The 21,615-nt window shown below is 40.7% G+C and overlaps 1 protein-coding gene across 2 annotated transcripts; it reads left to right on the plus strand.

Annotated features, from left to right (window-relative positions):
• Nucleotides 1–296: 296 nt before the first annotated feature.
• On the plus strand, nt 297–20,540 carry LOC127370595 (protein FAM222A). 2 transcript variants are annotated; one of them, XM_051412803.1, is made up of 3 exons: nt 297–700; nt 9,144–9,309; nt 17,876–20,540. In XM_051412803.1, exons 2-3 carry the CDS (start codon nt 9,180–9,182, stop codon nt 19,276–19,278), a joined length of 1,533 nt encoding a protein of 510 aa, XP_051268763.1. In that variant the 5' UTR covers nt 297–700; nt 9,144–9,179; the 3' UTR covers nt 19,279–20,540. The 2 variants fall into 2 exon arrangements, with proteins under 2 accessions (XP_051268763.1, XP_051268762.1); XM_051412802.1 differs by having other exon boundaries at nt 299–700; nt 9,141–9,309.
• The last annotated feature ends 1,075 nt before the right edge of the window (nt 20,541–21,615 follow it).

Consider the following 21,615-nt stretch of genomic DNA (forward strand, 5'->3'; position numbering starts at 1 on the left):
TCCCCAATGCAGCTTTTTTTTGCTTCAGGCTTTGCTCCTGCACACCTGATCCAATTAAGAGTTAATTTAAAGCCCTGCTGATTGGCTGAGCTACATTATCCCATCTACTGCGCAGAACAGATGTGTACCTTTCTTCATCAATCAGACGTACAGGAAATGAGATAGACCCAAAAAAACAAAAAAAAACAAACAAAAAAAACGTTTGTTTTGGATTAAGTATCAGATGTTCTTCTCCTTTAAATTTTTCCGCGAAATAGCAACGTGCTTACTTTGACGGGTTTGGCATCACGGCAGCGGACCGCCTTCTCTTTCACACGATTGGCCGAGCCGTGGGAATATTCAAATACGGCTGTGATTGATTGGCTCAGAGCCGGTTTCAACAGCGCAATGGGACTCAATTCCATTCCGACATCACTCTCCGTGGCACACACTGCTCGGTCGGCGGCCGGGATGAGACACAAGCTGCACGGGAAACCGTAATCGGTGAAATTATCTCCTACAAGAGTGTTGAATATGTCGAGGAAGTGCAGTTAATGGAGCCAGCTTCATCCATGGATATATCTCCGGAGGTCTCCACTGCGCATCGCGAAATCTGTGGCCAAATTGCTTTTGCAGAGGAAATACGCCTTCCGAGCAGGAGAACAACCAATCAGCCGTGGCGAACCAAAGATAAACAAGCCTTATGATAAGAGAAAACTCTGTAAGATATTTTATGTTTCATTATTCCCTTCATAATGTTTAGGGGGACGCTGTGTGGGCTGTTCGAAAATGTTTCACAGTGCAGAAAATGTTTTGATTGCTCAGTTGTACCAGCTGAATTAATTTATTTTTTTAAACGGTGTCTGTGTAACTACATGACAATAAGAGAGTAAGATAAAAAATATTCAGGGTTGTAGAGATGCTTCAATGTATGGTGTCTGGATCTCTGCATTGATTTTAGGTCGACAGGGCTAAAGTGGTGAAAGATGCCCAGTGCGCACTAATGGATAGGAGCGTCTCGCCCTTCATATATCACTGTCCTGCTATTGGCTAATGTGTATTTATATGGGCCGAGTCCACCCAAGGTTTGTAATTTATATTCAGTATAGTATAATTCCTTTAATGGCAGATTATTTCCTAAAATGAATCAAACTGTTATACATATTAGGGATTGCAGGCCAAGAAACATTTGCATAACAAACATCTGTAGTTTCTGAATGATCATTTTTCTCTCTCCAAACTGTTGTAGTCTCATCTTTGTCATCCTCAGATAACATCTTTGTTTGAATGATGGCTGTGCGCGCAGTGAAAGGCGCTTTATATGTCAGCATCTCAGTGGATACGGGAAGTGCTTTGAAGTATATTATCGGTCATTCAGGGCTGCCTCTGAAGGTTTCCATTTCTATTGTCTAGAAGCCGGAGGTGGGATCATCGCACCTCACTGCACCGGTGGCAGCCGAGGTTGAAGGTTAGCCTCAGCAGAGGGGGCCTATAGATTATTGGCCAGGTGTGAAATTCTACCCTGCATGCTTTTTCCTGCCTGTGCCAGATCCTTTATTACCCAGAGAGATGGGATGTCACAGCTTCCCACCAGAGGCAGAGAAGAGGAGAAAAAAAAGCTGCAATTTGGTGTTTTATTGTCCTCTCCTTTTTTTTTCTGGCTATTTTGTGACCAAAAGAGAAAAATACATCAACCCCCCTTTTTTTTTCATTTTAAGGCACGTGACTATCAGGAAAAGTCTTATCTTTCTTTCTTATGATTTCCTATAAACCTATTTAAATCATGGCATTGTGGCCTTTGATTTACCACAGCGTCATAATAAACATTTTAGTGCCTCATGCCCCTTTCATCATAAAGTGTATTCGTTGGCTTCATTCACTCTAAAATCTGCAGTTTGAGTACTTTTACTTACCCGCTGGATGTTTAGTGTGTGTTCTTCTTGTCATATAATCTAGAGGCTACTGTGTTCTTGAATTATAGACTGTTAAACGTCTCAATGACATTTTCAAATATGGTTTTGCTTTTTGGAAATGTGCTTTGCTTGGGCCCGAACTTGTTTGAGAGGCCTGTAAACTGCGTCCTGTTATGAGCCGTCAATGTGCAGGTATCCCATGGGGGTTTCCCTCTGATCTCACATCACACCCCAGCAGTAATTCCAACTCTGTGAAGAGAAGGGATTTGTCATTTGGCTGCCTGCTTCCCTTTGCTTTCTCAGGAGCGAAGCTGAGCTCTGATTTATTGTGAAGTTTCCCCAGGCTCGCTCAATCTCCATGCCTACCGAATTACTGAATGGAGGAAACGGCTCACCACGAGAATGACCTTTTCTTGGATGACTATTACCCAGGCCAGTACAAGGGCTGATTAAGGTCATGTCTTTTTTCTGCCAGGTCATCTGCAGCTTCACATGCAAGGCCAGTTAAGTGTACAGTGAGTTATTTGGTTGGGAGACTGAATGATAAGATGTTGCAAAATGACTTTGAAAATATAAATGAACCCAACCTCTTCGCCTATCTTATAGGAATAATGTCAGTGGCTTGGTTGCTTAGCAATTTCTCCAGTGCACCCTTTGTAATCACCTTTTTATCTGCTAAGAGATGTCATGTGTAATTACAGGCAGCCTGCTATCTTTTGAAATCTGTCTAATTGGTCTTTTCATTGTAATAGGATGAAGGGGGTAGTGAGGCGGGGGTTAAGGGTGGAAGGTTAAGGACTGGGCCTCTGAGGTCATCAGGGAGGGGGGACGTGACTGGTTCTTTGGAACTCCAGTCTTTATTTTGTCTACATGATGGGTCTCAGTCATTACTTTGAATTAATGATTAAGACTGCCAAATTGAAATTGATGCATCATCATTTGCCCTAAATAGAAAGGCAGAGAGATGATGACATTTTTTAGTTGGTCCAGAGATCAAAGACCCTCTTTTTTTTTTTTTTTCCTCCCAGAACATTTTGATGTTTCGGTGATGCATGGTAGAGAGCGTATCATTAGGTTATCTCCCACATTAGAGACATACAGCCAGCCTTTTCTCTACAGTTTCTAATGAGTTTCATGTTTGCTTGAAGATTTTAATGACATGAAGGAATCAGTGACCCTGAACAGTGTAACAGTAAAGCAAACAGCCAGAGGACAGGGCTTGGGGTGGGGAATGTTTTTGTAACATAAAGTAATTTTTTCTGTATCTTTTGTCCTCTTTTATGGTTTTATGATTCCATCCATACCTGAGTTGACCAACAAATGTCAACATTAAATTCAAATCAAAGAACTTATCTTTCCACAAAACCTTCATCTCACTCTTTCACCATCTGTTATCTTTGAAGTCAAGGTTTTGTAAAGGCTGGACAGCATACCCATAGCTCTTTGACAGTGTGTCTCGGTGTGCATACTGGGATAAGATAAGGCTCTGTTTACCCTCTAATGCTACCTTGGCATTGGCCAGACTTAAACCCCATGCAGTGTGTTTCTTTTACCTTGGCTCCATCTGTAAGCAAGGGCAGATTTGGGTCAGTCCAAGGCTTTCTACTCCCCTACCAAGGCTGTTCTCCAAGATAAGACTTAATTGTGGAGCTTTGGATTAGTGGCTAAATTTGCTCTCAGCATCTGTATACATATAAAGTCAGAAAGACTGTTATTCCAAAAAAACAAACGCAGTGTATGACCTCTAGTCTCTTGTGTTCCTATAATTCCAGAAATATGATGTGGCATAGCCAAATTATACAATATGTATCCCCACCAGCTATTTCCCCTTGGTATTATAGAGCATTTTACACAAATGGAAGCTGGGCAGAGAAAAATGTGCTCAAAAGGAAAAGCCAGATATTCAACAATCCTCATACCAATACTGTTTTGAAAGACTGGCTTACACAAATGGCCTATATTAACTCCAAAGTAAATGATTAATTGTTTGTCAAAAGTGTAAACCTCATAGGCAAATACTTCATGCTTGCATTAGCTGTGGCTGCTGCTGCTGTTGAAATTAATGGTGCAAGCTCTGAGCCCAAAGAGTTGGGCTGTCATTCATTTCAAAGCATTTGTTGCTGCCGTGTCAGATGTTAAATTGCGCTGACAATATTGTTTGAGAATGTTCCTAATGAAAGCGATGTGCATTTATTCTTACTCCCTTAAGCCTTTTCATAGTTCATATGTAGTTTATTTCAATCTTAAATAATTATAGTTATTTATATGAAGTGAGGTGTCTTTGCAGTAGTGAGTTTGAGAGTTGAGAATTGGCGATGTTTGTTATATAATTGAGGTGATTTTTAGCGTTTCTTAAGCGCTCCTAGCTTTATTGTAACATAACTGTCTTGTGATGGCTACACAAAATTTTGCATAAACAAAATTGAAACGTTAATGTTTTTTCCCCAGACACTCAGCCATTAACGCTATATGATTTACACCCAACTGAATGCTCTGGACATCTGTCTGAATATTGCCTGGCCATCGTATTTACATAAATTTTGTGCTTGCGCATGAATTGTATAGGAAACGCTTTTTAACACTGTTGTAATACCTTTTACAGGAGCTAATCTCAATGGAAATGAGCCTCATTGTTATCAGCCTCGAGCCTCGAGTGTTCTTGCAGCGTGGAGCAGAGAAGCTCCGGGTTGTTTGGTTATCCTGTATGTGAACCTTTGTGTCCTCTTTTTCTTTTTCTACAGAGAAGGAGAAGAGAGAAATCTGGGTCCCTCTTATATGCTGCTCTGATACCAATTATGCAAACTATTATAGAATTTAACCAGGCCAGCTCTTATCGGCTAATCCAGAAGTAATAGATTCTATTAAAAATGTATGAGGGGTGTGTGTCTGTGTGTCTGTGTGTCTGTGTGTCTGTGTGTCTGTGTGTGTGTGTGTGTGTGTGTGTGTGTGTGTGTGTGTGTGTGTGTGTGGATGAATCCAGCAGCTGCAGCAGCACTGCTGTCTAATTCTGTCTGTATGTCAGACTACTTGTCTGGTCTCCATTACTTAGACAGGTTCCTGCACTGCCTACCTTGAAGACAGTATAAAAGCGATATGTAATATACAATTAATTACACAGTAAGTGAATTGTTATTCATGGGTCTTTTCGTGCTCATTCAAGGAGAGACACTGCTTTTTCTCTTCTGTAATGACCGATTGCTCTTTATTAATCATTTATTTCTTCCTAAATTAACCTTCTTTCTTTTCTTTTTTCTTTTTCTTATTGCTTTTGTGCTCTTTCCCTTTTGCTTGTTTCTAAGTGGAAGGAAGGAACAACATTAGCATAGCACTCACATGCTAATCCACCCCTGAGAGTGAAAGGGGCGCTTGTCTTAAACCTTTTTCATTATCATCTAATTATTAACTGAGGATTCTGAGAACTGCTAACAGGAGCTGAGATGGCTCCGCTAGGGGGGGGTGTGTGTGTTGTGTGTGTGTGTGTGTGTGTGTGTGTGTGTGTGTGTGTGTGTGTGTGTGTGTGTGTGTGTGTGTGTGTGTGTGTGTGTGTGTGTGTGTGTGTGTGTGTGTGTGTGTGTGTGTGTGTGTGTGTGTGTGTGTGTTTGTGTGTGAGAATGTGGCAGGGCGAGGGTGTGTGTGTAGAGCCAGTGTGTATCTTTTTTTTTTTCCTGTGTGTTTCATGTTTGTTGAGAGGGAGGCTCTCTTTGCAATTTGCCTCCATCTTCGCTCTGACCCTTGATGCTGCACGAAGTCATAAAAGACTCCAGAAGGTCAGACAGATGCTCTTGTCTGAGTCTCTGTATAATTTAGGGCTTTTGCTGGCTTTGATGGATATTCTTGTGCTGCCGCTTTGTTACAGCCAAACAGGTGAAAAGCAAGGCAAGCCGCATTTTGATTTTTGTTTAAACATAGTTGTGTATTTTCTGGGTAATAATAGCTTTATTATCTCAAGAAATGTGATCCACATAGCCTAGATTGTCAGGAGCTTAATTTAGGCCAGGCTTCCATTTACTACATACATATGAATGGTGTTAGTTTGATGGCAATCTATCAGTAGCTGAAGGATACCTTTTTTTTTGTTGAACAGATGTAATTATAATTCAGTTTAAGGCGCCTGCCTGTTAAACTTAAGCAACCATTATAAAGTCTCTCCATCACGTATCTCATGGTCTTCAGTTGACCTTATCTTCTCACAAAGTTCCCTGGATCCCCAGGACACGACACATTAGAAAATGAAGAATTTTGCACTCTCTCTCTCTCTTGCACTGTCTATGATGAGGGAAGAGGCTTGAAAAATAGATTTATTTGCCTAGACATCCTTATCAGAAAACCACTGGGGGGACAGATGGACTGCAGAGCACAAGGTCTTTATCTCCCCGGCGGGCCCTCAGTGGTCCACATCATGCTGCTTATCAGCTGTATGGGTGTCACCTGAGAGTGGCTGGGATTAGACGTCCTTGCAGCATTAACTTGCAACGTGCTCCCTTTTCTTATTATGCATGTTAGAAAAGTCCTTGAATACATGAACTTGTAAGACATGGGGAGTATAGGCAGAGACATCTGATTTATAACCTCTAATGTAATGAAAACCGGCTTGGAAGGGAGTAACATTGGCCATTATGTTAGAGTTTAACTATGCTACATACTGCCATTTTTAAGTTGCTTGACAATTACTTTGCAGTTGGCATGTACTTAATTTCTGCATTATTTCACTATAGGAGAGTAATCTATCCTGAGATGGTTTGATATAACATTGTAAGAATGTGAAAGACATAAAACTTTTTTTGTCGAGCAAAACATTCTGTGGAGGGCTGGAGAATTGATATTGCTTGAGAACTTAGAAGCCTAGATAATATCTTGCATGCCGGGATTTCTTTGAACTCATATCTCTCTTCCCCTTTTTCTGGTAATTCCACTCAAGAGTGAGAAGGCAATTTTTAAGCTTAAGTTTTCATAAAATCTCTTAAATTTAAAATTTAGATAGCAGGATGAAAGAAACTATCATTACTTGCACTTTATGCATCATTTCTAGCTCCCCCTTTTCTGCTTTCAGTGAAACTTCTTTCTTTAAACCACTGCTGGCTTCTCTTTGAATTATAATGCCTTCCTTGATGTATTTTATTCCAGCTGTAAATTATGGGAGTAATGGAAGGTATTCCAATTCATGCCTCATTTTCTGCTAGTGACGGGATTTCCCTGGAGATATCTTTTTTCTCCCTTGTGTTCCCTTCTGTGTTTTCAGCACCTCCCTCTTGACAAATGTGTGGTAATGGAAGGGTTGTTGAGAAATTGCCATTATTTTCAAAATGGAATCTGACCATATTGAGGCTTTTAGCTCTTTGTGTGTGTGTGTGTGTGTGTGTGTGTGTGTGTGTGTGTGTGTGTGTGTGTGTGTGTGTGTGTGTGTGTGTGTGTGTGTGTGTGTGTGTGTGTGTGTGTGTGTGTGTGTGTGTGTGTGTGTGTGTGTGCAAGACAGGTTGCACTGAGCAGTTTAAAGTGGGCTTGTCACCGAGGGACAGATGTTGAGCGGAGGAGGGGAGCGGGTACAGAAGAAAGGGAAGAGTGAGGGAATCTTTTTTTTTTTTTTTTTTGGCACCTGAGTAAAATGAACGCCACTCTGTCTCTTCTTCTTTCTTAGGCGAAGGTAATCATGTTTCTGCAGCTCGTCACTGAACACTCTGTTCTGTGTTTGACTCGCTTTAGCTGCCCTCAGGACCCTGAGGGAGAAATGAAAGCAAAAATCCAAAAGAACCTTTAAAACCTTAAAAAGAAAAAGGAGCAATCTGACAGCTGTATGCTGGAGGCTTATATTAGCCTTGTTGGGAACTAGTGCATTCTTTCCATTTGTCATTGATTAACTATTAATAAGCTATAAGCCTCTGATTTTTATTGCATAGATTGCAGTTGTGTTTGTCTACAAGATACCTGACTCACACAGTAAGTAAGTCTTTTACGGTAGCCCCGGGGTTTTCTAGTTTTGCAGTGCTAGCATTCAGATTTGGTGACTCTTTCAGATAATCAAAGAGAATGTCAAATGCGATTACGACTGAAAGATTCCCTCAGTGCCTGGATTTATCTTCAGAATGATTGCTTCAATCAGCACAGCTGCCTTCTTCTTTAGACAGCCTATTTTAGGGAGTGAGTTGCTTTTGGCTTTCTCTGCTGATCAATACGGCCATAAATGTATAGAAAAATAAACGCAGGTCTCAGGGATAGTTACAAATTGACACACGCAGCCTGAGGCTACAGGAGGCCCTGAAAATGATCTGTGTGATTGCAACCGACAGGGCAAGGTTGATAACAGGAAAAAACATCATAACAACCAGGAGGAAGGAGCAGAAGGAGACGTTCATTAAGTGATATCACTTTTTTGTATGCACAATTTCAGCAGTTCAAAAAAGGGTTTCTGAATTTTGATAGGGTAAAAGGACACAAGTGGTTTCAGAGTTTTAGATATGCAAGCTACTGAAGTAACGGAAAATTTATTTTTGAAAGAGGAGAGCCTCCTATGGGGTTTTAGTGTTCTCTACCAGCAAGCTTGCAGTTTTCTTCCGACATCAAACTGTTTGATGCAAGAGTTCATATGTATTACGTATAATTCAATGTTTTGATCCAAACTTAAAGTTGGCATCTACTTTTTTACCAGTGATCCTTGAAACTATGTGGCCTAACTATGCAATAACAAGAACTTTAAAAATCCAAAACATACCTATTGCAAACAGAACTGGTGGGGTAATCAATGTGGCAATCACGGTCTGACGGTTGTTCCACCACTTTGGTCCGGACTGAAATATCTCTTCTGGATTGTTTGTGATGAAATTTGATACAAACATTCATGGTCCCCAGAGGATGGAACCTTCCTGACTTTGTTGATCCTCTGACTTTCTCAACAGCGCCACCACAAAGTTGGCATTTTTGTCAGTTTGTGAAATATCTCATCAACTATTTGATGGATTCATACCCACATTTTAATTTATTATTTATGACCTAAAACTATGGCATTCCCATGAGCCTCAGCTGTTGTTCTAATGTGCTAATTGGCTAATGGTGAATGTATACCTGCTGAACATCAGCATGTTGGCATGCTGAAGTTAGCATTTAGCTCAAAGCTCCGATGTCAATAAGTCCAGCCTCACAGAGCCGCTAACGTTGCTGTAGACTCTTATTTTGTTTTTCTTGTTTAATCAATGTTTAATTTGGTGTTAAAAGTATTGACCTTATAGTAAAACTTTTTTTTGTTCTTTATTCTAGCAGGTTAACCCAGGCTGTGTGCAGCCCTAGTGAACTATCATGCTGGCCTGTATCCAGAGACGGCAGACTCTCTCGTCACAGCGTCTAGCCTGCACACCCAAAAGCCTTGATGTCCCACCACCACCATTACTGCTGTCAGTACCTCCACTGCAGCCGTGCACCCACAAAGGTGAGTTTATGACACACAAAGAAGACAGCAAGTACTATACAGATAGTTTGAAATAGAAAATACTGGTGAATAGTAGGATAGTTGGTCATGTTCCCGAGTTACATTTTAATCAATCATGTTCAGATTGACCTTGTCGTCTCCAAGCGCACATACATGCATGCATGCATGGTTTTAGCGGTGTGCTGAGATTTCAGCTGAATTAAAAATAATGGGCCTCCTGATGATGATGATGATGTTGATGATGATGCCTGTTAATTTGGCTGCTAATCAGTGTGCTCCTGCAGTGCAAATGCGTGCAGGTCAAAGTGGACTCTGAAATTACAGAGTTAATCAACTCTCTCATACAGGGTTACTAATGATGTTCACATTTTGTGCAGAAAGTGCTCCATGTCAGTGTTGTGTGACCTTCATCTTGACTGATTATACTGCATTCACTGAAAGGCTGACTTTGGGTCTAACCTGGATTGACATTTGTGATTAGATTTCTTTCAATTAATTGATTAAATGCGACATGTTTGCTGATTTTTTGTTCTTGGCCTGATACTGCTTTCTTTTGTGTAGGTTACTCTACGTCCATATTATTTGTGCAGTGGTCCCAATTGCACAGTGTTTTTCTTCCTGGACAGTCTAGATTCACATAATGAGATCATAGTACCACAAATGAAGTTATTCTGCTGTGGTTTCCTTTTCACGATTGCTTTAAAGATTTGCTGATGTCTTATATTTCTTTGCTGGGTCTGGTTTGAAGCTATATTGAAGATCTATAACTACTTCCAGTTTAATGGTTCAGCTGGATGTGTATTACAGTCTTATGAGTGTATATAACCATAAAACATCATAAATTATTCGGTCCTTTAAAGATGTTTTACTTTCCTTTTGGTAGAGGTGTTGCAGTGTGTAATGTTGCTGTTGTTTTAACCCTGTGCTGTCATAGTGTGTTTTATTTGGATGCATGGGGGGATAGCTACTGCACTGCAGTAACTAACAAAGGATCGTTATAAATGAAATGAAACAGTATGGGACACACTGTGGTCTCATAGAAAGTAAGAGCATGCAAATATTGACCAGTAACATTGTGTCCATTCAGATTTTTCAGAGACAGAATCACCATAATTTGACTATCAATGTTAGCATAGTCTGTATGACATATATGCACCTTTTATCTGCAGAGCAGGGCAGTAGTCAGGATAATCTTATCTGTCTGATAGTGTTGCCAGATCATTCATATGAGCCTGTGCATATACTCTCATAAAGGATACCTTTGTTCATTCATCATGAAACATACTACTATACAAAGTCTAATCTTCCATAAAAAAATTGTTGCATAGTAAATGTATATTTGGGAAATATATAAAGCATAGAAGACACAACATTATTTTCAGATTTAATCACCCTGCAATAATCACATTTCAGATACCACTTAGCCTAACACCTGGACACATATTCAGGTGTTTTCAGTTAAATGCTGGATAATTAGACCTGTTCTCAGGTTGAAGTTGGATGAAACCGTGCTTGGAGTTTTCTGAGGTCACTAAACTCCATATACTTTAAAGGAACATAAAAGTTCCCTTGATTTAACAGGTGCAGCAAGACTAACAGGAAGATGTCAGTCAAGTGCAGTGTTTAAAAACCCACATAATCCTGAGATGAGGCCTAATCAGCAAAAACTAAGTGAAAACACCTGTGTGGTAGTGTGACAAAGTGTAGTTAATTGACAGAAAGCGTGGATGGTGTTTTGCATTATTATATTTCCCTTTTACATGCTTGTAGCCGAACAATGTGTATCTAACTCTACTCACAAATTCTCCGAGTCTCTCCCTCTTAATCTCCATCTCCTCATCTCCCACATTTCTCCCTCTTTGTCTTTTATGCTATTAAATATTAATTGGGAATCAATGGAGCACTTGTCTGCTAAACGCTGGAACAGAAGGGCCTAGTTTGCCTCAGGCAGAACCAGGGGTGCATTTCTCATCCTGTTTACCTGCAGGGCCTTTTCCTCCCCCTTGAGTTTTATGTACTGCGACTGTGCGTAGTGCAGCACCCTCCAGCTCTAGCCTGACATTTTAAGCACAACCACAGGGAATAGACTGCTGATGGGAGCTTAGCCTGTGTGGCCCAGGCTTCTTCATTAAATGAGTCGTTGTTGGATTGAGTTAAATGGGGGCCGTCTTTAGACGCCACTGCGCTTTTGAAGGCCATTTTAATTTTTAGCTGAAAATGGAAGGCATGAAAGCTCTCAGGCACACAAACCCATGTGAAAGATTTCTGAGTGTGAGGAATTATGTGATGAGAGTGAATGAGAGCTGTTCTCCTCTCTGCTATGCCGCTTGAAAGCAGGGGCTGGGAACACTCTTTCCCACGCTGCCGGCCTGTGCTCGGGTCGGCTTTGAGTGGGGAAACTTTGCCCAAGCTGGGCCAAGCGGCACAGAAACAAATGAGGAGTGACACTGGTGCAAAGGAGTATTCGCCGGAGCCTCTTCAAGCACACATAACTAAGTGTTCAACCCTAAGGTTACTCTATTCTGTGAGCACTCTTCGTGTAGAGATTACTGACATGGAACGAGGGAGGCATGTAAAAATGGGGTGAATGAATTTATATTTTTGTGTGTTTGCAGAAGAAGCTTGTGAATAGAGCGGCTAGTGTGAGTGAGATTTAAGAGCATACGTTCTGGTTTCAGCATGTCCAGTGTCTTTTGCACTTTTTCCACTTCACCCCTCGTCCTCTGGGTCCCTAGGTTGAATAAATCACATTAAGGCATTAACCTTCTTTTAGGAGATAAATATTAATGCTTTTCTAAGACAAAAGATAAGCTTCTGATACTGCATCATACTTGTGATAATACTTATTGAACTTATTAATCAATATTCTTTATTTACAAAGTAAAAGGACTCTCATGTGAAAGGGGTCATTCACTGACAAAGCCGGTGAATTTCCATTATAACTCTGAGCGTTTTAGCTTCTTTCAGCCCAACATTACTAGCTGGTGAAAATTGTCAAATATTTAGCGATCTAACAATAAAAACCCAGATATTTGTTTCGGGAGTTGGTAGACCAAAACAGAGCTAAAAGAAGAGTGAATATTGCACTTTAATTCATCATGTGGCCAGAAACACAACTCCATTTTACTGTGTGTCTGCTGGATAAGTAAATATACTTGTTTGCACACATTCACCACAGCGTTGCAAAGTGGGGCTGGTTTCTGCTTTCTTCCAATATTCCCATTTCAAAATGATCTTTCAATGATATGCTGAATTGAAACACAGATAATGTAATAGCCCTATAGGTTCATGTTATGGCCATCCATTCTTTTTTGTTTCTGAGAGATCATATTTTGTCCATCATTTTGGCATGGCAGACAGCACCACAATACCCAGCAAAATTCAAAATGCTTCATTGTTGCAGGTGGCGACAAAACACAGCAGCTGCAGTTGGTGAATTGATCCAAAATTTACCCCAAATCTGAAGAGTGTATTCATAATTTTATATATATATATATATATATATATATATATATATATATATATATATATATATATATATATATATATATATATATATATATATTAACATAATCCTTAGCTTCTACCCACAATGAGTTGTGCATATAACAGAATTGTATCTCTGTGATTGGATGTTTCTTACCGAAATACACTTGGGGAGTTGTAGTTCACTTCTAACCTTACATTTTTATGTAGCCATATCCCCTTTTTTATGTTCCCCCAAGTGGCCAAAAATTGATTACTTCAGCTGTATTGACTAAATGTTTGCTTGAAATGTGATTGGAAGTTGGAAATTGACAGAAGTAATCTATTACCGTTGACTATAATTAGCATATAATGATATAAATGATGTAAATAAATAAACAACATACTTTTATTTCCAATCTGTGGCCTAAATTAGGAGGGAGAATGTAGCCACTTGGTGTTATTTCTCTGTCTAACCAGCAGATAGTCAACTGCAGAAGCTTGTCTTAAAGAGATGAATAAAGTCAGGGCCAATTAATTACATGGTTCTAATGACTGGGCTTATTGGGCCAACTGGGTGCATAGATGAGGTTGTCATGGTAACAGAGACATAGGTTTTAAATGCATTGTGAATGTGCTCAGCCCTGGTTATTAAGGTAGGCCAGAGAATTTTAAATATCAGGATTATTGGTGGTAAACAAGTGCTTATGCCCGCTGAGAAGCACTTGTGTTATTATGTTCTCAGTGCCATGTTCCTGCTGTGGCTTTGACTGGAGTAAACATGTTATCTCACAAAAGTGTTCACGATATGTCTTCAGAATAACATCAAAGGCCCGTGGGATTTTTGCCTGGCAGCTCTACCAACATGTATGGATATTAACAAGGGATAATTTGTGAATTTGTAGGTTTGTCTCATGGGAATTATGCGTAGTGGTCATTCAAATTACGTCCTTATGTTGGCCCTCTGGGTATGAAATGGTTGGAAGCTGTGGTTTTGGAAACGCAATGAGCTTTTCCAACTGCCGTTTTCAGCCCTGCCTCTGGGGCTTGTTTTGCCCATAAATTAGTGATTAACTCAAACTGCTCCAAAACAATGAGGTCTCCGCTCTAATCTGGGGGGGGGGTGGCTTCAAGTGTGACCACGGGAAAAAGATTAGCCAGTTTAAAGTGGCAGAAAGCATTGAGTGGGATTGTATGGGGGTGGAATCAGGGTTATGAAAGACCATATATATATACCGCAGTATGCTAAGTACCCAATGTTTTATCCCTCTAAAATATTTTTATGCTAATATTTATTAAAAAAAAATCTTTCTTTAAGTCAAAAACACATGTGCACACAAACACACACATAATAAATTAGGCTTAGTGGTGATTGAGAGTTTATAATTGCCTCCCCCCACCCCCCCACCCCCAACTGTTTCTTTCCATGCATGTCCCCTGCATGGAAAGAGGAAATCAGGATTAGGTGTTTCCTGTGAAAGTGTGCCAGTTTCACTCAGCATGGTGCCACAACAGTTGAGCAGCATGTTTAATGTGTGGAGCCCCTTCCAACCGAGAAAACATTCAAGCCTGACTAGCGGGACCATTAAATCTATCAATCTAGCGTTGTAGGTGCATCACACATCAGTGTCATTATGCAGATTTTTTTTTTTTTGAGAAAAAGAAAAATGCAAACAAGCTTTTCAAACCTACGTAACGTACTTCAATCATCCCTGTCTAAAAGCAAGCAGGGGAAAAAATGTTAAGGGTCAGAAATTAAAATTTGTAAGCACTGCATGATGCCCTCTTGCTTGCAAAGTGAAAGTGGCTGTTATTTTCTGTGCTTTTTTTTTTTTTTCCTTCCCCTGTCTGCCTCTGCGCCTGTGCTCTCTGTCAGGGCTGAAGAGTGAAACAGCGTGCAGTCTGCAGGTTCAGGGTGATTAAGTGCTTAAGGTCAGACCGCTAATTATCTCTCTGCCATTCCTTACCTGACAACACACAGCTGCCATTTCCCCCGTTGTCATGTGAACAGCCTCATATTTGTTTTCATTTCTCATCTTTACTTTACACCACTGAATTTTGTTATGTGACTGACTGCAGTGCCTCTCAATAAAGAGAGACAGGAAAGCATGTCATAAAGAAATGTGTAGTTGACAGTCTGGAGAAACAGACCACTTGTTAATGTAATGTAATAAAGCTTTAAGAATATAATATAAGAATAATACATAATATAGAAAATAAACATAGTTTTATGTATCAGAATTTGTTTTTCCTCTTCTTTAATCATCTCACTTTTTGTCTCAAATTAAGACCATTTCTTCTGGTCTATGTGCTGACTATCTACAAAAAAAATAAAATAAGCCTGCATTAATGCAAACCTACATTAAGAACAACATGAATAATCTAATCTCCTAAAGGCAACCTAGGCAGATTAAAGGAATCATATACAGCTATTTTGTAGCTCAGACATTTCTATCTGCGAGGTGAAAGTATTTACTAATTTACTGGCTCATACATTTAAAAGAGAAAAAAGATTTAAAAGAGCCAAATAGCCGACTGAATATAATTATTGTAGCCTAAGTACGAAGTTTGAGGTGGGGGGAGCTGGCTACATTTGTACATTTTTACTTGTTTGTTTGCTTGTTTTCAGCATAGAGGCCAAAATGAGCTGAGAGTGATTGATTGCACATGTTTCAAAATGCACCAGCTGTTTTTTAAAAGGGCAAAATGCACAGCAAAAGCTTTCTAATAAAGACTTGTCCTGATTTGGGAGTGTGCAAATTACCTCTTTGGTTACCTACAGAGAACAATAGAAGCAATACTTAATGCACACCGCTGTTATCGCTTTGACTAGTATGCATGGGTCTGCGTGTTGAGAGACAGCAGCCTCTACAAAGTAGGCTCTTACCTTCTTGGCACTTTTAGAGGGAACTTAAGCTTTCATAGTGCCAGATTGTAATTAATGAACCACACTTTTTTGGTTTGACTTGGGTGTGTTTTGCAGGAAGGCCTAGTGAAATTAACTAATTTCGTGAAGAATGACTTCAAGATATACTTTTATGACTACTACCACACGCTTTAGGAAAGCCACTACTGAGTGGTAAACATGATGTGCTGCGCTCAGTTTACTGACATTTAACACCACTGATTGGCATTAAAATCCTCAAGATTGAAACAATTACCTCTGGTTGTAATTTAGAGCCGTTTTATTGCTGGTCATGGTGTTTCTGCTCTCAGTTTTAACTTCACATTATCCATCAGCTGGGCTTCTGTCAGGATCAGCTAAAATGAGCCTCCTTTTTTTTTTATGCATATAGCACACAGTAGTGGTCCTCCGATGATAAATATGTGAATGCGGAGCTGGGAAGGCCTATTTGCTAATGAGGTTTCCATAGTGCCACATTAAGGCAGCCACAGTGGGAAGTGCAGCTGTGTTGTGTCTCCATGGCTCTGACAGGGCTGTAATCTCTGGACTAACAATATCAGACACCCTGTGAAGATGTGTTAGCATTCAAAGTGTTTGAAGTGTTTGTGGAACAGCAACTCAATCGCAGCATGTGCAGCTCCATACTGACATTTTACTGAACGTCTAAAAATGATCTATCTTTGGTAATTGAGCAATGTTATCCAAGGAAGAAAATAGACAAGTTTTGTACAGGATGTCAATGCTGGTGCTTTTTTTCCTGTTACCACTTTCACCGTGAGAGGGATCATGGGAAACCAGAGAAGAGAGAGCTCACATCTTGATGTTGTATACAGTTTAAAACACCTCTCCAACATCACAGATGTCAGGGTTCTCTATAGCAGCACTACACAGTGATACATAATAAGCAGTGTTTTGCTTTGTTGTATTTCTCTGTAGAATTCATTCATGCTCCTGGCACCATGGTGTGCTGTTCCTTCTACTCCACTGGGAGATTGCTGGATGGATTGAACACTCCACCTTACCTCTTTCCTCCATTTTAAACACCCAATTTATTTCTTTCATGAGATGGATCTTGTAGATTGAATCATTTTCACAGTCGGGAGGCTCACTGTAGGCCTGAAATGAAATGAACTCCCAAATCAATTTCAAATGGGAACAACAAGTGAGCTCTCCCCTGCATAGCTGGAATTGGTTTTGTTATTGAAAATGAAATGAAGTGTTTTGTTTTTATTTTTCGTCCTTTTTATTGCAGATTACAGCTTTGTTCTTTTGCCTGCTATGATTTCCACCGACTTAAAGCCTGATCTAGGTTAATTTCAGCACCTTTTCTTTTCATGTCAAGAATTCCATAAAAGTGTCAGTCTGAAAGGTGGCGGTAATTTCTACCAGGTGATTTATTGTTTTTAAATGGGGCGCCTTTTCCACCTTTCCTTTTGTTGCTAGGAGTTAAGCAGCCATGAAATTGCCTGAATAATAGTGTTTAAATCCAATCTTAGTTTGTCCCATCAGCTTTTCCCGCACACAATTCAATCGGCAGCGCTTGGTGATTGCTCTTTTTCCATCTGCATCAACTTTTTCTTGACAGTTTAGGCTCCAAGCTTTTACAGTAGAATCAGAAAAGCAGAAAGTGGGACAGAATTTCATAGGCAGGAACTGGTGACGCTCGAATGATTGCAAGGTTATTGAGAAACAACCAGAAATTAGGTGTGGTGTATCAGCGAGGAAGACTGTTAACATTTAGCTGTGCTTGAGGTGTGTTCCAATTAATAATCTATTTTCTTAAAGAGAACTACAAAAAATATCCTTTTGGAAAGATTTGCAGTTACTACAATCAGTCTACTACAGTCAGCTTCCACTTGGCTGCTCCTGCTGTGGTTTAGCTGCTAAATGTCATCTAATGAATCTCATTGGAGCCATTTCAGTAAAATTAGGTCCTCTCCCCTCTGCTGTTGCCACTTCCCATCCTTTGATTTCCCAAGGTAAACTAATTTTGGGTTGAACTAAGTCTGAATTAATTTCATTAAACACTGATCAAACAGTGCTGGAGGTGTTTCCCGCCTTAAAATGAGTTTATAAGACATATTGATGTCTGCCATTATTCCCTAAAACATAAATACAGCAGAAATCACAGAATACAAGATTTTTCTGGGCTGCTTGTAGACTAATCGTCTATTTTCTGTCTGCTTCCTTTCTCAGGTGAGCCAGCCTCCATGATTTCTCGGTACCCTTCTCCTGCAGAGTTGGACGCTTTTGCCCAGAAGACCGCCAACAGCCCGCTGTCCATCAAAATCTTTCCATCTGACGTCCGGGTGCCACAACATAAACAGCTTAACAAAACAGTCAACGGTTTAGACACCACAGGCCCACGCTATAGCCCCTATTCACAGCCGTTCTCAGGAGGCTACCAGGGTTTATTGGCCGTCGTCAAAGCCTCTGTGGTGGTCAAAGGTGTGGTGAAAAACTCTGAGGGCAGAAGGACTAAACATGCAAACACCCAGATTTCTGTGGCACCGTATAATAATCCTCTGAATAATGGCTACACAGTCAGACATGGGCATAAGGCCTATCATATAAGCTCATGTAAGCCCCCTGATGTTCCTATTGAGACACTTTGTTCTAGCGCAGGCATGGCCTCCGGAGATCAGAGCCTGGCCCCCCAGACTGAGCTGGCAGAGGTTCAAAGCCTGATGAGGCAGATGAGCAGAGTTCCCCACAGCCAGGCCCTGCAGCTGGGGGGAGAGGCTCGAGCCAGCCCCTCTCTGCAGGCTGTGGCTGCAGTGGCACATTCAGACTCAGACTTTGTCCTGGGAGTGCCGCCCCAAAGCAGTCTGGCATTCACAGGGGCGGTGATACCTACACAGAGTGCAGACATAGCCAAAGCTGGGTACCTAGAGAAAGGAGACTACACAGTGTGGCAGCATAAACATCTAATGCAGCAGCAGCAGCAGTCCTATCAGCAGGGAGCAGTGAGGATGTACAGAGTGAGTAACGGTGCTCAGGGGCACAGAACAGCAGAGGCTGGCCAGCCTCTTGAAACCTGCCTCCCTTTGAGGTGCTCCTCACAGCTGTCGTATAGACCGCATCCTGCCAGTGTGCGTGCTGGGCAGGAGCGACTCAGCACCTCCTCTCTGAACTGTGCCGCCATGCAGGGGGAGTTCTCGGTCGGACAGTACTTCGCTCCTCTCTGGGACGGCGTTGTGGCCACCCCCACTAGCGACTGTTATACTTCTCAGGTGCTGGCAACGGGTACATGCGCAGCCGGGCCTAGAGATCTGGGGCTCTCCCACCCCCACCTCCACCCAAACCGCCACCAACACCACCACCCACAGCGCCTCCAGCCGCAGCTCCACCCTCCCCTCCCTCCTCATACCCAGGCCTACAGCACAGACCAAAACCTCTGTTGTGGTCTGCCTAGTTCTAGCCTGTGCCACGCTGCAGTACTTAGCAGCAGCCTGCAGTCTCTGGAGTGCCTCATCAGTGAGATCCACCCTCCCTGCATCAAAGAGCGCATGCTGGGCCGTGGGTACGAAGCCATGGGGATGCCTCAACTACTGGAGCACCACCAGCAAACCCACATCCAGCTCCCCGTCTACAGATAAGAGGCAGCGCTGCAACAGAACAGGGCGCAGAAGTGACAAACATTTTATAGACGATGGAAGTGTGTCGGTTTAGACATCTATGAAAATGAGACATGCCTTTTTAGTCTGTGCATGTACTGTATTTGTAAAAGGCTTTGTGTTTATAAGCCTGAGAAGGTAAATGATAATCATGACTTAAGATACAGGTTTATCTTATTGACTTTTCATGTTTTATTTTTATATCTTAAATGGCCATCAAATATGCCTGCTGTTCCTCATTTAATACTGATGCTGAGCACCTAATCAGAATTTCCCATTACATTTCATCATGGACTGTATATTTTGCAGGTGGTTCCTCTGTAGGCCTTTATAAAAATGGAAACTTGTGGAACTGTATTGGTACCCTTCTAAAACATTTACTTGAATCTGGGAATGATCACCAGTAACAGTTTTTGTGCATATATTGTATATTTTTACAACAAAATGGCTTCTTATTTCAGAGGGAACAATTCTTTAATTATTAACTGAACCTTTGGTTGTCTGCTGCTTTGTTATGGATTTTTTTTTTTTTTTTTTTTTACTTTTCAGTGACATAAACAGCACCTGAGCTTCTGCTATATGATGAAAATTTCCTGGCCACTGTTTGGGGAAATATTTTGATAGTTTGCATACAAATGTGAACCTATTTTTTGTTTTGTTTTGCAGTCATTCAAGTTATGTAATTTAACATTTTAATTGATTCATTGTTGTCGTGCTCAGCACATTGTATTAGGACTGTTGCATATCCAAATCAACACTGTGGCAATTCAGGCCAAGCAAGATGCGCCCTTGGGTTGTATTTTTGTTTGCATTTTTATTTTTATTTTTATTTTAAAGGGTTGTGTGCACATTCTTCTTGAATGAAATTTTGTTTTTTCTTTCTCTGGATTGTTGTGACACTGTTACACAACACCTGGGTATGACGGAGTGCCACCTGAATCATTTACGATATGTTCTTTGTAGGGCTATATTATCTCTGATGGTGTGATGTATGACTGAGTAGTTCTTTGTGTGTCTGCACTGGTTCTGTAATACTATTTATTTATGTCAGCCTGTTGAATTATATGGCAAACTGTCTCTATAATTATAAAGTGCAATTATTATATATGAACACGTGAGCGCTCTCCATGAAGTATTTTGTTGAAATAACTACATTTTGCAATGTATGACCCTAATCCCTCACCCTTTTTTGCCTCTTCTTAATAAGGATTGTCAAGTAAATGAAATTTTCTAAACCCAGCAAATAGTTTGTGTTATTACACATCATTAGTTATCATCTGGCAGACATGTAGCTGAGAAGACGGTTTTATTATATTCATGAATGATAAAGCAGTTGTGGAAAGATGAGACATTTTTCTGCTTTTATTGCAAAGGGATTTAAGGCTTAACCACCAGGCAAGTCTCGTTTTTTCAGTCATAGATCTCATTTTATTAAGATCTATCTTTTCACTGGAGGTTTATAATATGATGTAAGTCAATCCTTAGCTGAAATATATTGGACTGGCTCCTCTGTAAATGATGCAAGTTGAAAGTGCTAATTTTATTATCATTATGAATTATGTTATTCTAGATGGATGGCCAACGCTTGAGGCAGGAGCCATTGAATACTTCAAAAACACTTATATGTAAATAGAAATGTACAGGCTTTCCCCTTCTCTTATATTACATTTATGTATGAAAAAGACATGCTTTCTTGACAACAAGAATATTACTGTTCACATTATGTAGAAATGGGCTTGCTGTTACCCAGCTATTGAATTGCTAATCTTCCATGGTGGTGCGCCTGCTGCATCTCTTATTTTGCTTCATTTGTCTTCCTAAATTGGATGCTATAGCAGTAATGTGGTTTAGGTCACCATACACATAAAATCCACACCCATTTTAAGTAGTCTATTACAAAACAAATAACCTAGATGGTGTGAATAATGGCATTAGATGCACTGTTGGGAATAAAACTGCAATATTCAATTGATTACCTCATTGCATGTAACAAATACTTCAGAGTTAAAGGTCAGTGGCTTTGTCATTGAGGCATTGTTGTAAATGATTTCCTGTCTTTAGCCCATTGTGTCCTGGCTTCGCTTGGAGCTTTTCCATCCTATCTATCAGTGAGGACAGGCCAGGCCGCTCTGCTGATAAACCTACAGGATTACAGACATGCTCCCCTTGCTCTCGCTCAGAGACGATTAGCTCAGGCTCGGCTCCTCTGGGAGAGGAACCAGAGCCACTCCAGCCTCTGGGACACACTTCAGATAAGTAAGACTGGGCAGAGGAAGAGGCTGGTAGATCTGGGGGATTAGGAGACATGAAGAAGACGGG

This window comes from Dicentrarchus labrax, unplaced genomic scaffold (genome assembly GCF_905237075.1).
Source record: "Dicentrarchus labrax unplaced genomic scaffold, dlabrax2021, whole genome shotgun sequence".
NCBI lineage: Eukaryota > Metazoa > Chordata > Actinopteri > Moronidae > Dicentrarchus > Dicentrarchus labrax.